The sequence below is a fragment of the Lontra canadensis genome, unplaced genomic scaffold, assembly GCF_010015895.1.
Source record: "Lontra canadensis isolate GAN:19392208 unplaced genomic scaffold, GSC_riverotter_1.0 scaffold66, whole genome shotgun sequence".
Lineage (NCBI taxonomy): Eukaryota > Metazoa > Chordata > Mammalia > Carnivora > Mustelidae > Lontra > Lontra canadensis.
The window spans coordinates 3,663,522-3,682,928 of NW_022631060.1; the positions used below are offsets into that span (position 1 = coordinate 3,663,522).

At 38.1% G+C, this 19,407-nt stretch overlaps 1 protein-coding gene across 2 annotated transcripts in view; it reads left to right on the forward strand.

Moving 5' to 3' along the window:
* The window catches only part of RTN3 (reticulon 3), a 66,239-nt gene that overhangs the window by 2,236 nt on the left and 44,596 nt on the right, over positions 1 to 19,407 (forward strand). Inside the window, exon 2 of one of the 2 annotated variants that reach the window (XM_032879301.1) lies at positions 13,047 to 13,103. The exons of the other annotated variant lie outside the window; for it this stretch is intronic. Within the exon in view, the coding sequence (XP_032735192.1) occupies positions 13,047 to 13,103 (57 nt within the window). The remainder of the gene's footprint in view (positions 1 to 13,046; positions 13,104 to 19,407) is intronic. 2 annotated transcript variants of the gene reach the window in all.

Here is a 19,407-nt window from a genome sequence, read left to right on the forward strand (position 1 = left end):
AACTTTAGCTTAAGATCCTGCAACGTGTCGTTACCATTCATTGGAGAAGCTCTTCTTCCCTGCAGAATATTTTCTCCATACCTCAGGAAATGTCCTAGGCTTCTGCACTATGAAGATAAGATGAAATTTGTTACTCCACAGTTTAACCTATTTAAAATGGATATTTAAGAATCGACTTGATTGTTTAAAAAATCTACCAGTGTTGATTCAACCTTCAGCTTCACATTCTTTCACCAAGCTCATCTTGGTTTTAGAGACTTTGAAAAAGTAAAAGAAGTGGTTGCTTTCTGTCCTGTAGGAAAAGCTTTGTCTTGATTAACCTGTCCAGTAAAGCTTTTAGAAATACTAGTTCCTACTAAAGGTCATAGGTTATGGCACACTCTGTTCTAGTGCCTCAGGTACTGGCACAGCCAGGATTGTAATAGGCTTGGAGAAGGAAGTCAAGGTCCAGAATTGGCTTTCCAGATTTCTACCTTAGAAGAATATAAAAGATCTCAAAGGCAGAAAATGTAGATTAAGGTAAAAGAGATTTAAATATTTGGTGTACTTTTCAGGAGGAGAATTGCCTTTATTAGACGTCATGTATAGGTACATGTCTGTTGTCTGGACTTTGGAAAGTTGACTCTTGATAGCATTCGAAATTCTGTAACTTGCCAGAGACTGTTCTTTACTATTGCTGTGAAAATCATGGTGACAGAATAAAGCTGTATTTCTTTTATCTGTTCATGGAAATTAATTCAAAGCTAGAACAGCTTGGACAATTAAAAAAAAAAAAGTTTTTATTTTAAATACTTCTTTTCCTCACTCATGAAATTTAGTTCTATGTAGTTTTTATGGCACCATTTCACATTTGTCCTATCATGTCAGTCAAATGTGAGTATGCAATTTGCATTTTCCATCTTAACCCTTAGACATCTACTTGTTCAGGACTGACATTAGCTGTATTATATTCACGTCAGATTTTTAGTGGCAGTATAACATGGTGATTTGAGCTTCAGAGGCACAAAATTTCAAGCCTAATTCTGTCTCTTAATAATTGTGCATATTATGAGTCTCTGCAATATGACCTAGGCAAATTTACTTTGTGCCCTAGAATCTGAACTCTTACTAAGTAAAAATAGCTAATATTTGATACATCTTTTTGCAGGTTACAAACTGTTTGCACATATATACAAAATATCGGTTGAATTATAAGCAAGAAATCATAATCTTCATGATGATGTAAGGTCTGAGATGAAGTAAGATTTGATAGGACTTCTTTTTAAAACTGAATCTGTTTCGGGCGCCTGGGTGGCTTAGGTGGTTAGGCTACTGCCTTCGGCTCAGGTCATGATCCTGGAGTCCTGGGACCGAGTCCTGTATCAGGCTCTCTGCTCTGCAGGGAGTCTGCTTCTCCCTCTGACCTGCCCCTCCTCTTGCTCTCTCTCATTCTCTCTCTCAAATAATAAAATCTTTAAAAATAAATAAATAAAAGTGAATCTGTTTCAGCTTTTGACCTTTCACATTAATGTCGTAAAGCTACCACCCCTCTCATTCACCTTGTCTGTTAGAAGGGAAGTGGGAGACAGCCACAGCGTTTTGTAGATAGCTTGACATGACACCAACATGCTTAAGTACTGGAGCGCCTGGCTGGCTCAGTTGAAAAAGCATGTGACTCTTGATCTCAGGGTGGTGAATTCGAGCACTACGTGGGGTGTAGAGATTACTTAATAGCTTTAAAAAATATATGCTTAAGTATTGTTTGCGGCATTCTGACTGTAAGTTTAGTTCTGACACACTATGAACCTACTGTCACTGGAGGCAAGAGTACAGAAGACAGCAAGAATGGTCATGTCGATACGGTTTACATTTGCCTGTTGAGTTGGATGATTTTTTATTCTCCAGGAATAAAAGGTTTCTTTTAAAGCTTTTTTCCTCTTACAGTCACATTCACAAATAATTTAACCACTCTGATCAAACAAACCAGTCTCATACATTTGACAGGTGTACCTTAACCCTAAATTGAAATCTCTAGAGGATTGTTCATTAAATTGCTGGTAAGTGTATCATGTTTTTAATTTTTATGATTTTAGAGATGGCCTGAAAACAAAATAAAATAAACATCATTGCTTTTATTTTGTTCTGTGGCAAGGAAATTCCATATTTGTCCTAATACAGGACTCACTTTTGTTTTGGTGGGGGAAGGTCAATTCCTGTTCATGTTTCAAGCGCTTGTCAGTGAAGTTTGGTAGTGAAGGAATTGGTGACATGTCATTGAAGCTTAGGGAAAGTTAAAGTTTCCAGTTTTGTTTGAGATTGTTTATTGTGTAGAAAAGCACTTCTCTTTAGTAGTAATCCTGGAATTTATGGTTTTTGTAATTCCAAGTGGAATTATAAAGGCTCCAAATAAATGAATAACTATGCATATTGTATGTACTTAGCTTATAGTTTGTGTTTGACTTTATTGTTAATGATGAATTTATAAGTACCTCCTAAACTGTATACACTTGTGAAAAATATATAAATTTTGTAATAAAACTTTTCAGATAAAAATCACCAAGTTGGCCTTATATTATCTCATTCAGAAGTTGCCCAGGAAACTGATTTAACCTTTTATTCAGTTCACTCATAACAGCTGTTAACTCTAGAATTATTTTTGGTCATTGGGTATGCTAAAGATGTTTTGAAAAATTGTGTATGCCAGGTAATTTTAGCTATAATCAGTTTTGCTTGTGATTGCATTGTTGAAGTCATTTCCATGACGTATATAAGACATGTTGCTCTGTGATTCTGCAGTTTCTCAGACAGAATCCCTTTAAATAGGATTTGTGTTTTTATTTTGTTAGGAAGGGGTATGGTATAATTGTCAATAGGTAGCCCTCTCATTTTTTTTAGATTTCAAAGAAATATACTTCCCTGTTTTCTCCAACTGTTTTACTTCTCCCGGTAACCACATTGTCATAACCAGGAGAAGTGTGATCTTTCTGACACGTTCCTCATTGGCTGCTTGCCCTTAGGATATATTGAAGGGTATTTGGGGAACATTTTTTAAGCAAAACAGCTACGGAGCCCCTTTTGTCCTGTTACCTGAAGGCATTTCAACAGTGAGAAAAAAGTGTCTTCATTTTATATAGGAAGTAAAATATTTGATTTTTATGTCTTATATTTATTTGTGTACTGCTTTATGGTTTAAGTTTTGCCCATACATTAACTTAATAAATGTTTGAGCATACAGTAAAGCTCTTTGGAAGATAGGCAAACAAAACAGATCATCTAGATCTCTAGAGGCTGTATTTAATAGGAGAAAGCCTTATGTTATGTTAATCTGTGACATAGGTAGTGATATAAGCCTTATTTTACAGATGAGGAATCAGGCTCAGAGAGATTAAGTTACATGTCTAAAGGTTTGTTGCTCTAACATTGAGGGTAGGATAAAACTAAGGGATTGAGGGCCCAATTCAGTTCTCTTTCAAATGATACACACTGCCTGTCTTTAACATTTGAAACAACATGTGGTAAAAATCATCCAGTCACCCTCTTTACTTCAGTTTCTGGTTGAAGTTAAAAATTTTGCTTCCTAAGCCCGCTGCCTTTTTGCTCCACTTGTCTACAGAATCTTCTCTTGTCACCTTCACTAGCTATTTTCCACATTGTTAGATCGGACGGCTCTCAGACCTCATCCTAAGTGCCCTATCAGCAGTTTCTGGTAAAATTAATCACTTGCTTCCTCATTGCAATACCTTTCCATTGGTCTTCCATGACACCACATATGCTCTTTGGCTGCTCCTGTATCCTTTGCTAGTTCTTCTTTTTTTAAATTTAAGATAGCGTTCACATAACCTAAAAAGCACCATTATAAAGTGGCTTTTTGTATATATACAAGGTTGTGCAACGATTGCCATTGTCTAGTTCCAGAACATTTTCATCTCTCCCAAAAGAAACTCTATACCTGTGGCAATCACTCTCCATTCCTTGGCAACCACTAATCTTTCTGACACTGGATTTTCATAATACTGGTCTTTCATATTGCTAATTCTTTTCTTGTCTCTACTTGTAACATGTATAGTACTCCAGGACTCAATTCTCAGAACTTTTCTCTTTGCACTGGTCTCATTTATGATATCCATCTTGTGGTTTGAAATACCGTCTGTAAAGTGGTGGCTTCTAAATCTTTATCTTCAGTCTTCATGTCTGATGGACATCTCAAACTTACTGTGTCTAGACCTGAACTCCTGATCTTTCCTTGTATAATCTGTTCTTCTCACAGTCTTCTGCATCTCAATAAGTGGTCATTCGTCGTCCATCTTTTGCCCAAATCAGAAATCTTGGAATCACCCTTGACTCCTCTCTTCCCTTCATACAATATCAGCAAATCCTATTGATTCTACCTTCAGAATCTATCTAGTGTCTAACCAGTTTTCTCCACCTTCATTGTTATCACTCTGGCCCAGGCTGCTATCCTGGCTCTCCTGGATTATTGTGCTTCCTGCTAACGGTTCTTCAGATTTTATCCCTTGCCTCTTCTCAGTCTGCTTTCCGTACAACAGCTGGTGTAAACCTGCGAAAAAATGAGTCAGATCGTGTCACTCATGGGCAGATGCTCCAGTAGCTTTTGATCACACTCATCAGAGTCAGTGCCACAGTCCTTAGAGGGCTGCTGAAGCCTTATGATATCTGGCCTCAACCTCCCTCTTACTCACCCAGCTTTATATACTGGCTCCCTTGCTGTTCTTCACACCAGGAATACTCCTCTACCTCACAGTCTTATTTGCTGTTCCCTCTGCTTAGAATGTTCTTTCCCATATATCCTCACAGCTTTTCTCTCCCTCACCTTTCTTAGGTCTTTGACTACCTTACATAAATTGCACACAAAAAAATACCTTATAGGCCTCCTCTGCTTTATTTTTCTTACCATCTGTCATATTATTCTTCTATTTACATATATATGGTATATAATCTGACTTACTTTATTGTCTGTCTTCCACATTAGATACAAGTTCCACCAGAGTAGGGGTTTTTGCTGTTTTATTCACTGCTCTATTTCTAATGTCTGAACAGGACCTGGTGCAAAGCAGTCTCTCAGATATTTTTGAATGAGCAACTAGTCATTTTTGTTCAGCTACTAAAATTACAGGTATTCAGTAAATATGGAATGAATGGAGAAATTCTATACCCAGAAAAACATGCATATAAGCAAAGTATTGCATAGGCTTTCACAAGGTCCATAGTTCATGGACTACTATGAAATTGTTCATGGAGCACAGGTTAAGAATGTTTGGTTTTTGAAAATTGGAATATGAGTTTTGCAAAAACTTAACCCCTGTGGAAATTGACATATCCACGAGAGTTTTTATGTAAGCCCATAAAACTGTATCTGTAATAAATATATCTTATGTTTAAGATTAGTTTCTTTTATTACTCTCTTAACCTCTGGACTCAGGGTATTTTTCACTAATGGCTTTAATCCACAGAAGTTTCTTTTCATAACCACTTGAATGCCAAGTTTTGGAATGTTAGGAAGAGACTCCATTTCCAATAAAGACTCAGTGGTAGGCTAGTCTGATGTGTCAGGATTAGTAAGTTTAGGGGCGCCTGGGTAGTTCAGTGGGTTAAGCCTCTGCCTTTGGCTCAGGTCATGATCTCAGGGTCCTGGGATTGAGCCCCACATCAGGCACTCTGCTCAGCAGGGAGCCTGCTTCCCCCATTCCTCTGCCTGCCTCTCTGCCTACTTGTGATCTCTCTCTCTCAAATAAATAAATCTTTAAAAAAAAAAAAAAGGATTGAATAAGTTTAATTTTTGTTTTACTCCTTTTTTTTTTAATTGTTGGGTGTCTGGGTTGAGGCACCCCAACATTTGGTTGAGCATCCTACTCTTTTTTTTTTTAAGATTTTATTTATTTATGTCTGTCAAATAAATAAAATCTTTTAAAAAATTATTTATTTATTTATTTATTTGGCAGAGAGAGAGAGAGATCACAAGTAGGCAGAGAGGCAGGCAGAGAGGAGGAAGCAGGCTCCCTGCCGAGCAGAGAGCCCAATGTGGGACTCGATCCCAGGACCCTGAGATAGTGACCCAAGCCGAAGGCAGAGGCTTAACCCACTGAGCCACCCAAGTGCCCCTAATTTTTGTTTTACTCCTAACAAAATCTGAAGTTTTGATTCAGTGCATTGATCTTGAACATTATTTGGAAAAGGGTAAGACATTTCTAATAGTACATGTACTATTACTCCTGGGTGGCTCAGTCAGTTGAGCAGTCTGTGGTTGGCTCAGGTCATAATTCTGGGCAGCCTAGGATTGAGCAGCTAGCTTCAAGCTTTCTGCTCAGCAGGAAACCTGATTCTCCCTCTCCTCCCCTCTCGCGCTCTCTGTTGCTATCTCTGTCTCTCTCAAATAAATAAATAAAATCTTAAAAAAAAAAGAATTTGTGTCATTCAAATACTTGTGACCAATTTCTTACTTACACAGTCCATTTTATTTCTTTCTGTTAGACTTTCTTTTTTTTTAAAGATTTTATTTATTTATTTCTTTATTTGAGAGAGAGCATGAGAGGTGGGGAGGGTCAAAGGGAGAAGCAGACTCCCTGCAGAGCAGGGAGCCCCATGCGGGACTCGATCCTGGGACTCCAGGATCATGACCTGAGCCGAAGGCAGTCACTTAACCAACTGAGCCACGCAGGTGCCCCTCTGTTAGACTTTCTAATTGTTTATTTTGCACCAACAATTCTGCTTGTTCTTCCTCTTGGACTGCATACACATTTACTCCATAAATGTACAAAGAAAGCCTTTCAACTTTAGGATTCACAAGAGTGAAAGTGGGAAGTGCTTAGTGACTTGCATCTAGAGAGTACAGTGTGGAAGGACGGTGGAGAAGTACTGCCTGGGGAAACCAGGCAAACCATCTCAGCCAGGGGATCAAGGTTAACATCTTCAGTGATAAGTCATATTGATGGCATGTACTCTTGATCTGTTATGACAAGGATGGCCCTTTACCTAAGTGGTAATCTTCTCTAAAACTCCATTCTAACCGTGAGACAAACTCAAATTGAGGGACATTCTGACCAGTATTCCCCGTATATCTGACCAATACTCCTCAAAACTATCCAGATCACTAAAACAAGGAAAGTCTAAGAAATTGTCATAGTCCAAAAGAGGCTAAGGAGACATAGTGACAAAAACGAGATATGGTATCCTGAATGGGATTTTGGGGCAGAAAAAAGGCATTAGGGGAAATTCATGAAATAAAAATCAAGTATGGAGTTTACTTAGTGATGTGTTAGTGTTGGTTAAATATGACAGATGTACTGCCATATTAGTGTAATTTGTTAACAATGGGAGAAACTGGGTGCTTTATATAAAGTAACACTCTACTACGTCTGGGCCTTTTCCATAAATCTAAAATTATTCTAAAATAAAAATTTTCATTATTTTTTAAAGAAAGCCTTGATCATGAAATCAGAACTGCCTTGGACAGGACGCCTGGGTGGCTCAGTTGGTTGAGCCGCTGCGTTCGGCTCAGGTCATGATCCCGGCGTCCTGGGATCGAGTCCTACCTCTGGCTCCTTGCTCAGCAGGAGCCTGCTTCTCCGTCTGCCTTTGCCTGCCACTCTGTCTGCCTGTGCTCACTCTGACAAATAAATAAAACCTTTAAAAAAAGAAAAAAAAAACTGCTTTGGACAAGGCAAGGAGGTCCACTTTCATCACTAATATTCAGTAATACAGTGGAGGTCCTAACAAAAATATAAAGGAAGAAATGGTATAAAGTTTGGGGGGGAAAGTTGGTCTGCCCATCCCTGCAATTCTGGTAGGACGGGGGTATGAATTGGCTCAGTGAAGCAGCTTCTACGGAAATGATAAGACTTGCCATCAGAATTGTGGTCATGAGAAAGAGTGGAAATACCCTTTTCAGAGAGCCTAGCTCTATAAGGCAAACACAAACTGTAACCAAAATCTTAGTTTTTTGTGGTTTTTTGTTTGTTTGTTTGTTTGTTTGTTTTGAGAGCAAGCAAGGGAGAGCATAAGTGGCCGGGTTGAGCAGAGGGAGAGGAAGAAGCGGGCTGCCTGCCGAGCCAGGAGTTCGATGGGGCTCCATCCCAGGACCATGACTTGAGTCACGGCAGATACTTAACTGACTAAGCCACCCAGCGGCCCCATGACAAAAATCTTTTAAAGGTGGAAAGAAAGGATGTTTGAAAGAGCTAATGAATTTCTAATTTTCATTGTATTAATTTTAGATAAAATTTCAGACACTGCTTTTCCTTATGTGTTGGAAGATGCTTTAATAATCTGTGGAAACTAACAAAAAGGCAGACATTTTGAGGTTAAATATGGAAGTCATTCATTGTATGAAGTTGTTCCTAAACGTAACCTTGCTGCTTTTCTAAAAATACAGTTTGTCTTCTGTTGGTGTTAAAGGGCAGTTTTCACCAAAATGAACAGTTCATTGGAACAATGTTTTTACCGGGGGTTAGAAAACTCAAACAGATTTATTTGGTTTATTTTCCCCCCGTACCAGTCAAAACTGGAGTCTCATGTCCAGTCCAGCACACCTCTCTTCCTCTCCCCCTAACAATATCTAGCACAGGCTTGACCCAAATTTGAAAACCTACACCAGTGTGCCATTTGGTCTTTTTCCTCCTGTTTTCCACTTCTTACCCACTCCATATGCTGCTGGAGAGAAGGGTTAAGAGGTAAGGGGACAAGGTCTTATCTTACTGGTCTGATGGAGTTTTAAAATACAAACTAGTAAATTTTTAGGTCAGTAGCATATGCATTTCAGATCAGCAATATCAGGACAGGTGATGTGACTGGTGGATAGGATGATAGAGAAAGAAAGCCACAGATTTTCAAGAAAAGTGCAGGTTTAAGTATTGATAAAAGCTTCAGGTTTTTGTGTGGTTTTTTTTTTCTTAATCTTAAATGAGTTTTGTAAGGATTTCATTTAATATGTATATAAATATTTAGGTTAGTGTCTATCACAGATATTCAGGACTCAGTAAATGGAAGGACCTGTTTTCAAAGAGGCAGGATTTGGGGGGGTAGTTTTGACAGTTTGTTGTAGATTGAAGTCTTAGGACGATTTGAAAATCTAGTGGTGTGAACACTGAAAAGATAATTTACTCAAGTTTTATTGAAAGACCTGGTAAGAGATCCCATTTTAGGTGTCCCTTTTCTTCTCTAAGGTTGCTAATCTGTTCCTTGAAGAAGGGAATAGATATGTGTTAGGAATTTATCTTTTTTTTTTTTTTTTAAGATTTTGTTTGTTTATTTGACAGAGAGCATGAGCACAAGCAGGGGGAGCAGGAGAAGGAGAAGCAGGTTGCTCAGCTCCTGCTGAGCAAGGAGCCCGATGTGGGACTCGATCCCAGGACCCTGGGATCATGACCCAAGCTGAAAGCAGATGCTTAACTGACTGAGCCACCCAGGTGTCCCAGGAATTTATAATTATTTATTTATTTATTTATTTATTTGACAGAGAGATCACAAGTAGGCAGAGAGGTAGGCAGAGAGAGGTGGGGGGAGCAGGCTCCCTGTTGAGCAGAGAGACCGATGAAGGGCTGGATCCCAGGACTCTGCGATCATGACCTGAGCTGAAGGCAGAGGCTTAACCCACTGAACCACCCAGGCACCCCAGAATTTATAATTCTTGAAAAATGTATGTCCATAGCAAAATTCAGGAAAATTAAAAATACAAAGAAAATTAAAAATCAGTGAGTAGTACCACCCAGTTAACATTTTCGTGTTTATCCTTTCATTTGTAACAAACTGATAAACTTTTTTGAAATAAGAATACATGTTCATTCTTTTCAAAATCTCAAACACAGAAGAAAACATATTTTTTTAATTTTCATAATCACTCTACTTAGTGAATATCATTTACTTTTTCTTCTTACGTGAATTTGTATTTTTTTACCAAAATGGGGTCCTGTTGTTGAAATTTTTCAGTGTTCTTTATTCAGTGTGCTATCAACATCATTTAGTGTCTGTAAATTCCTATCTACAGCAGTTTTTAATGAATGGTGTACCATTGTATGGATATATTGAAATTTATTTAACCAGTCTCTAATAGACCTTTTACTAGTCTACTAAACAAATAAAAAACTGAAGCCAAGATTATACAGTAGCTTTTCAATTAAGTCTAGGGCTCTACCTGCTGCCATAGTTCTTTTTAAAACACATGTGATATTGTCAATCCCTTACCTTAAAATTCTCAGTGATTCCTCATCCCATATAGGATATAATCCAAATTTCATAACATGACATTTAGAGTCATTTAGAATTTGGCCAGTTATTCCTTCTTTCCAGAATGCCTTCCTCTGCCATGGTCACTTGACCGTGAAGACCAAGTTTACCATCTCTTCTGCAGTGTACCCTAGTGACCTGCCTCTGCAGCAGTCCCACAACTCACGCAGTTTTACTGGTTTGTATTTCTCTTTCAGTTACTTGTGGGCATAGCTGTCATCTTGGTGTTCCAGTGCCGATACAATGCCTGGACCCAGCTAATGGTTACTGTTGTTACTGAATGATAATGTTTGATTTAAGTAATAGCATATGAGAATTAAGATCACCATTCTTTTTTTTTTTTTTTTTTTTTTTTTAAAAATTTTTTTTGAAAAGGGGGGAAAGGGGGGGGGAGGGAACACAAGCAGTGGGAGGGGGAGAAGCAGGCCTCCTGCTGAGCAGGGAGCCCTATGCTGGGCATGATCCCGGGACCGCAGGGCCATGACCCCAGCCAAAGGCAGTCACTTAATGACTGAGCCACCCAGGCACCCCTAGATCACCATTCTTGAGATTAGTTTCCTATGGTATTAATATGGAATATGAATACAGTATGGTTTTGTTAGTTAGAAGATCTCATGCAATATTGTCAGAAACTGTCACTGGTTATCTGTGTTTTGTATTAGAATAGATGCTATGTATAAGAATTTTTATGTTGAAATTTTCCGTTATGAGGGGGTGTTAGGTGGAGGTGGATAGTCAAGTTCATAGGATCCTTTTTGGCTGTGGGCTAAACATATTAGCATTTGTTTTTTTAGGTTTATTCAGACTTAAACTCATCAGCTGGGAGAGATTTAATGTTGAAGGTAAATAGAGGGATGAACCCATCCTGAAACACTGAAGAAACATAGAAACACTTGCTTTAGAAAAGGAAAGGAGATGGGGCACCTGGCTGGTTCAGTCGGAGTATGCGACCTTTGATCTCAGGAGGAGAGATTGAGCCCCATGTTGAGGGTAGAGATTACTAAAACAAGACAAAAACAACCAAAAAGAATGGTTTTTCATTTGTGGTGGCAAATGTGATTCTTCAGCTTAATATAATTAAAAAGCAGTGTATTTTAAAAATTCTGGTCCTGAGTTACTGAATTGTGCCTGTGCTCCACTAAGCTCTCCGTTGCTGTTCCTGTGCTCCATATTTTTTTTTTAAGATTTTATTTATTTATTTATTTATTTATTTGACACAGAGAAATCACAAGTAGGCAGAGGTAGACGGAGAGAGAGAGAGAGGGAAGCAGGCTCCCTGCTGAGCAGAGAGCCCGATGCGGGGCTTGATCCCAGGACCCTGGGATCATGACCTGAGCCGAAGGCAGAGGCTTAACCCATTGAGCCACCCAGGCGCCCCCTCCTGTGCTCCATATTTATTCACGAAATAAATTCGTACTTATTGATGCAAGTTATAGCCCAGTCCTTTAAAGCAATCAAGCTCCCTATTTTAAGTATACTTCGAATATTTGTGAAAGCATTTATAATTGCAAGGAAAAAGGAGTAAAGGCCAGTATATTTAGGGACACTTTGTTGGGGGGCTGCTTTTCACATTCTATTTTTATTAATTTTTTCCATTTTTAGTGAAAAGGTAATGTATAGGGGCACCTGGGTGGCTCAGTGGGTTAAGCCGCTGCCTTCGGCTCAGGTCATGATCTCAGGGTTCTGGGATCGAGTCCCGAATCGGGCTTTCTGCTCAGCAGGGAGCCTGCTTCCCTCTCTCTCTCTCTGCCTGCCTCTGTCTACTGTGATCTCTCTGTCAAATAAATAAATAAAAATCTTAAATTAAAAAAAGAAAAAAGAAAAGGTAATGTATATGCTCTGTTTGTTTTTTAAAGGGCCAAAGATCATACTGAAAAGCAGATCTCCCCCACTTCAGACATCAAAGTCCCTATTGCTAGCAACCAAAGGGGGGCACATATGTACACTTCTATACTTCACTTTTTTAATTTCTCCAATTATATCAACATACATAGCTGTTCTTTACTCTTTTTCGTAGCAGCTTTTCGTAGCGTACTTTTTCAAACCATATTCCTTTGTTTGGATGTAACTAGTCTCCTATTGGTGGTCACTTAGAGTATTCCTAATACTTGTAACCAGTGCTCATACAAATATTCTCATATACATGTGTTTGTATTCTATGCTAATATTGTAGGTTAAATTCCTCGAGGTGTAACCGGCCAAATTAAAAGGATGACTATTACTGGTGGGGACAGTACATGCATTTATAATTTTGATAATGTTTCCAAATTGAGAGGAGTATAATTTTAGAAGGTGGAATATTTCTCATGCAGTCCTATTTTCCTAATGGATTATTTGTGATATTTTTTTTAAGTATTCAGGGTCTACTTTGCATATTTGCCAAGTATATACCTTTAAATGGTTGTATTAGTGACTAACTTTTCAAAATGCAGTTGAGAATGGTTAAAAGCAAATTTCCGTTAGTACTCAGGTACCTCTTTTTTCTTTCCTGCAAAGAGTCAAAGAGTTGCAGGATAGTATCCTCTTTCTTGAGGTTATACTTGTTTAAAAATGCTAGAGGTTCCTCTTTTTTCTTTGAAGGTGAGAATATATGACCAAAACATTTGAATTGATTAACTTATAGAAATGCAACTTGAAAATGAAATAAGGTTTTGCTGCCAGGTGAGTGAAAACAGTAAATGGAAATAAAGATATGAGTTTTCCCCTCTTGCTTAAACCCAATGAAATTACAATGCTTGACCAAAAAAAAAAAAAAAAAAAGTTGGAGAGTTAAAGTTAAAATTCCTGTGTGAGGTTGTCAAATTCTCACGCTCTATATTTTCTTTCAGATTCCTTTGTTTCTTCCTCTTCCTCTCAGCCTGTATCTCTATTTTCGACCTCACAAGGCAAGTCTGTCATTTTTTTGTGTGCATTAATAAAAGAAAAATGTTGAGAAAGAGGCTGTAACTGGGGATATGAGGCACAAGTTTTTTATTGCTCCCAAATCCCTTGAGATACAAACTACAAGCCAGACCTTCATATTTGGTAGTTTGCATTGGATTTCCTATAAAGGTTAATAAAATAGGGTAAGACTAGTTAGGTGAACCCTTTAAAGGGCATAAACTTTAGGTATAGTTTTAAGCATTTCTTAAAAATTATAAACTCACCCACAGAATTTAGAGCAGACAGAATTGTAGCTCATAAAACAACCCACTGTAGGATGCATTTAACATATTGATTTGCAATTATGTAACTGGTTTGCAGTGGTAGTGGATTTGGAAAAAAACAGTATAAAAGTGTGCTTCCACTGAACTACCAATACACTAACTGAGCTGGAGTACTTCAGTGTGAATTTATCTGAGATTTGTCCCAAGAGCTAGGCTGGTTCCAAATTGCCTGGGAACACTGAACAAGTCAGTTGACTTTTTGGCAAGCAGGCTTGTTTTCCTAGAGATTAAGCTGTAGCTTTGTGGGGTGGTTTGTCTAATCTGCCGGCCAGTGAAAAAGGGAATCAAGTGTGATAGCTATATGTTTGTTGGGGTAGCACTACCAAGAATCTGCAAGAGAGAGCACTATGCTCTGGTACACTAATAATAAAGCAGTTTCATTTGTGTGGTTGTAGTCAACCTAAAATATAGGTCAATGGGAAATGCTTATTTTTAAAAAAGGTAATTAAACTCACTAGATAGGTCTGAAAAGCCCTGTGCAAACAGATTATTGTCCCAGCTGGAATTCTCTAGATGTAAAGTCTGGATGCTGGTTTGATAGGAAGGCTTTGACCTTCTAAGAATGAAAACGTAATGGGATAAAGTGAATGTAGTATATTTTTTATGAAACATGGTAGATAATTTGTTGCTTTTAAATCAGGCTGATAATATTAGGTTCCCCGGCCCCTTTGTAATGTGTCTCATTGTATGAATTTGGGTAACTTGTGGGTCAAATCATGACCTTTGAAATTAAGTGTTTACATTAAAAGTAGATATTTTGTGAATATTAGAAAAATAACTCAAACCCACAAAGTGACTGGACATCTGAAATCCAACCAGATTGATTTTAAGAGTTTTTTTCCTTATGAGTGATTTAATAATTTAGGCAAGTGGGTATTATATTCCAGTTTATCTGGAAGATAAACTGGTAAAAATAGCATAACGTAACAAATGATTACATTTTCTCTATTGTAAATATTTCAGATCTTTTAAAATACATTCTTCATGGTTATAACCTTCAACCACTTTTTCCGTACAAAAGGGGATAATTGGTATACTAAATAGTGTAACAATGCAAGCCAAGTACAACATACCTAATGTATGGAATGTTGACAAGATAAGTGTCATAGCTTAAAAAATTACACACACATTCAAGTAGAATAGAAGTAAATAAAAAGGATTTTGCTAATTAAAAACTAACATTTAAGTAGGCTTCAGTGTCACAGTGAATATGAAAGTTTGTAAAGGAAAATAGATTTGCCATTTTTCCTTTTTGCTTAAAAAGTTATTTTGAGCAGTGCAGATTCAGGATAATGTTATTGTTAAACGAGTATTATAAAGAGGCCGTTAAAAAAGCCATATCCCTGAAGGTGTTCCAGTCTAGCCGCTATTACCACTAGCGTTTTTCTCCTGCAAAAAAAAACACGTAATGGAAAAGTGACCCAGTAGGTGCTCTACTTCACTGGCAGGTCTAGAATCAGCCTGTTGTTTGAGGAAACACCTTGGCAAGTGATTAGGTGCATTCCATTCCAGAGTAGCCAAGAATGGTAGCTTCTAGTGTGCCTTATAAAAATAAGGAAAGAGGATGTTGGTGTCCTTGTTTCACTGGATTAAAACCCTTTGGGGAGAATAGCTGGGACCAGTCTGGCCCAATGCAGAGCTTTCACAGTGGCTGCTGCCACCAAGAGGAACCTTGAGTCCATCACTGGCATTAACCCAACTAACTCATCTGTCTCTGGCTTCCTTAACTCTCAGGCATTTACTTTGCCTTGGAGAATGGTGCCTTGCTTTTAGATCTCTAAGCCATAGTAACAGTTTTTTTTAATAAGATTTTTTATTTATTTATTTGACAGAGATCACAAGTAGGCAGAGAGGCAGGCAGAGAGAGCGAGGAGGAAGCAGGCTCCCCGCTGAGCAGAGAGCCTGATGTGGGGCTCAATCCCAGGACCCTGGGATCATGACCTGAGCCAAGGCAGAGCTTTAACCCACTGAGCCACCCAGGCGCCCCCATAGTAACAATTATTAAGTACGACATTTTCATGTTTGAGAATGACCTCTTCGATCCTGAAATAGTTGTTGTTGGCCTCCAGGGAGATTAATGTACAAAAAACTGCCACTAATTTGTGGGCTGGATAAAGGAAGGGCAGTTAAATTTTCAAAAGAAAATTATGTAATATTTATTAAATTGTAGTACTTTGAAGTAGACAGCTATTTAAGGTAGCAAAGCAAACTTTTTGACAGCCATTAAATACATTTGTAATGACGTATTAGAATAATCAGTTTCTTTTTAAATAAGTTGTATTCCTAAGTAGGTCCTTTGTAGTCTTTTCTCATTGATTCCTTTTTTCTTATCAAACAGAATTTAATTTCAGCCTAATCCCTAAGTGTTTCAAAATAGGGGAATAAATTTTAATGGTGTTTTCCTGTAATGTAAAATAAAGATATTAACAGATGCATACATAGGATGTGGCTCGTTTTTATTGAGCTTTTACTGTGTTCCGTACTTTATGTGAATCATTTCATTTAATCCAGCCAGTTTCATGGAGGAAAGGTTACTAGCTCATTTACCAGTTGACATGGGTTTAAAATGGTGCAGTAACTTACTCAAGATCACAGAGTGAATAAATGACAGATGTAGGACTCCAAAGTCCATGCTCATAAGCACTGCCTTACGGTAACGATGATAAAAAGTATATTAGTTGTATTTTAGGGTTTGCAGATATTTTTAGAGGTGTCATTTTGAGGTTAATGTTACAATCACAAGAGCAGGGGAAGAGGCAGAAATTACTATTTTAGCCATATCATTGCTGTTAGTGATGTAATTTAGTATCATGGGGGTCTGTGCTCCCTCCATGAGCACAAAATCAAAGTGCAATTTGGTTTCTACTTCTGAAACCTTTGATAAGAGTGGAGGCTGAAACATACACTGCTTTTCTTTAGAAAACTTGGAGAAAAAGTAGATAAAAATAAGATGGGAAAGAGGGGAAGCTGAGGAACTGGAAGCACATTTGCAGTAATGAACATTTGCATTCAATTTGAGTAATGCAGTAGGCATCTGGAATAGGAAGTTAAACACTGAACTTTGGGGCAAGCATTTGAGGGAAAAAAATTTGCCAGTTACAGCCTTTTTTTTAACAAAAGCAAAACATTTTTCTTTGTACAGAAGAGACTTTTTGTTTAGAATCTAGCTTGGCTGCAAAGTGTCTGCTGGCTAACTTCCTATTTTGATGCTGTGGCTGAAAGTTGCTGATACTGTTTTGCACGAGAATTTGTCTTTCCTTCCTGTTTTGTGAACATGAGAAATTTCAAGTGTAGGAAAACCTATACCTGAATATTTCAAGCCTCCCTTGTATGAATATGCATAGTATTTCTTCGCTGATGTGTATGGCTTTTCCATGGTGCAACTATCCTTTTAATTAAAAGTAATGAATTTCCTTAGTGAGGAGGGAGGGGAAGTAACCAAATGGTATCTAAAACAGAATTCTTTTTTTGTTGTTGTTAATATTTTATTTATTTATTATTTGAGAGAGAGAATGAGAGAGAGAGAGAGCATGAGAGACAGGGAGGGTCAGGGAGAAGCAGACTCACTCCTTGCAGAGCAGAGAGCCTGATGCGGGACTTGATCCTGGGAGTCCAGGATCATGACCTGAGCCGAAGACAGTCGCTTAACCAACTGAGCCACCCAGGCGCTCCCTAAAACAGAATTCTAAGCTATTCCCTTTTTTAGGGAGAACTCTGTTAATAGGATATGACATTCATTATTTACTTATTTCTAGATCACATTATTTTCAGTAATTAAGTTACCAACACCTGAATAAAAATATTAAATCTTTTTTGAAAAGTCAGTTTGGGGAATAAGAAACAAAGTAAAAGGAAACTATTTTGAAGGATAGAGTAAACAGTATATGAAAAGGGGTTTTTTTTCCATTTTGGTGTAATTTACTTGAAGTGAACACAGTATTCACTTGGAAGTTGATTTTTCATCGTGTCCTTTTTTTTTTTTAAGATTTTATTTATTTATTTGACAGAGATCACAAGTAGGCAGAGAGAGAGGAGGAAGCAGGCTCCCTGCTGAGCAGAGAGCCTGATGTGGGGCTCGATCCCAGGACCCCCAAGACCCCGGGATCATGACCTGAGCCAAAAGCAGAGGCTTTAACCCACTGAGCCACCCAGACGCCCCTCTTCATGTCCTTTTTAACTCCCCACCTTGTTCTGAGATAAAATACTGCAGGCATAGAAGAGGGAACATTCTACCTGAATTCCCACACCTTAGTCTCCAGTCAGATGGAGCTTTTGCCTTATTCCAATCAAAATTTCGAGTGAGTCACTATACTTTAAAATGAGTAGATTGAAGTATTTAAAGCAGGCACAAAACGACTGCCCATTCCCTACTGACCTGTAAGCTGTGCATCTGGACAAGGACAGGGACAAGAATGAGAGTGAAAAGCATCAGGCTCATCTTCTGTGGGCTTATTACGGGACTAGTACCACCTTGTTGGTGGTAAAATGAAACCTTTTGTTCAGGAAAAGTTCTTTTTTCTTTTAACATTGCCTTCGAATTTTTTATGTGTTGGGCTGTCTTAAATGTCTTTACCTACACAGAATCCAGCATGATTCTTGGAATGCCACAGGCATTCGTTTTGTAATAACTGGTTCAGAAGTTGCATCACCCAAACTTTTGAAATAGGTAAAAGCTCTTTAAATTACTTTAAATTACTTCTTTTTATTTGAGAAAGTGTCTGAATCTCTGAATGAGGATTTATATACTCTCCCCTTATCAAAAAAGCATATGATCTGGAGTCTCTGTGTCAGGAGAAAAAAAAATTTTTTTTTTTTTTTTTTTTTTTTGAGAATGTGGTGTCTGCAGACATTTACTGAGGATTTACTAAGTGCCAGATAGCACTCTAAGCACTTTTCACGTATTAACTCATTTAATCCTCACAGCAGTTCTCAAGTTAGATTTTTTAGTATCACCGTTTTTTTAGATGAGATTAAGCAACTTGTCAAGACCACATGATTAATAAGTGTTGATCAAATGATTTTGCATCTTTTTTTTTTTTTTTTTAGATTTTATTTATTTATTTGACAGAGACACAACAAGAGAGAGAACACAAGCAGAGGGAATGGGAGAGGGAGAAGCAGGCTTCCTGCTGAGTAGGGAGCCTGATGCGGGGCTCGACCCCAGGACCCTGGGATCATGACCTGAGCGGAAGGCAGACTCCTTTTTTTTTTTTTTTTTAATATTTTATTTATTTGACAGACAGAGATCACAAGTAGGCAGAGAAGCAGGCAGAGAGAGAGGAGGAGGCAGGCTCCCCGCCGAGCAGAGAGCCCGATGCGGGGCTCGATCCCAGGACCCTGAGATCATGATCTAAGCTGAAGGCAGAGGCCTTAACCCACTGAGCCACCCAGGCGCCCCCCGAAGGCAGACTCTTAATGACTGAGCCACCCAGGCGCCCCTATTTTACATTTTGCATTTTGAATTTTTTGATGTGGGAGCGGTCTAGAAATTTAGACTGCCAACTTAGTTTTCTAGTCTTATTTTGAATAGTACACTTCACTTAAGTGGAGACATAAGTATTTAGAGCTTAGGAAGATACGGGTAAGCAAGAAGCTCAGTACTGGATAAATTTGGGAACATTCTCAGGTTATGACATTTTTCACCTCTTATCATATATAATTCCCTTTTTAAACAAACCTATTAGGTGTATAGATCCATACCAGATTTTTAAGTAATTAGAATTCTTGAAAATGAATATGCACATTAAATCCTATTACAGCAAATACCTAAACTAGAAAATATTCATAATGAGGGAATTTTTTGACAGACATTGATTTTGAGTAATGTTGAAAGTCTCTTGTAGTGCATGTAAAGGGTTGAATCTTTTGAAAAGGGAAAGTGAATGGGCATTTTCTGAGATGTAAGGTGATTCAGAGTCATTCTGTCAGGCAGTTCTACAGCGTACACGGTATTGTAAAAACCAACAACCTTCGAACCCCTGGC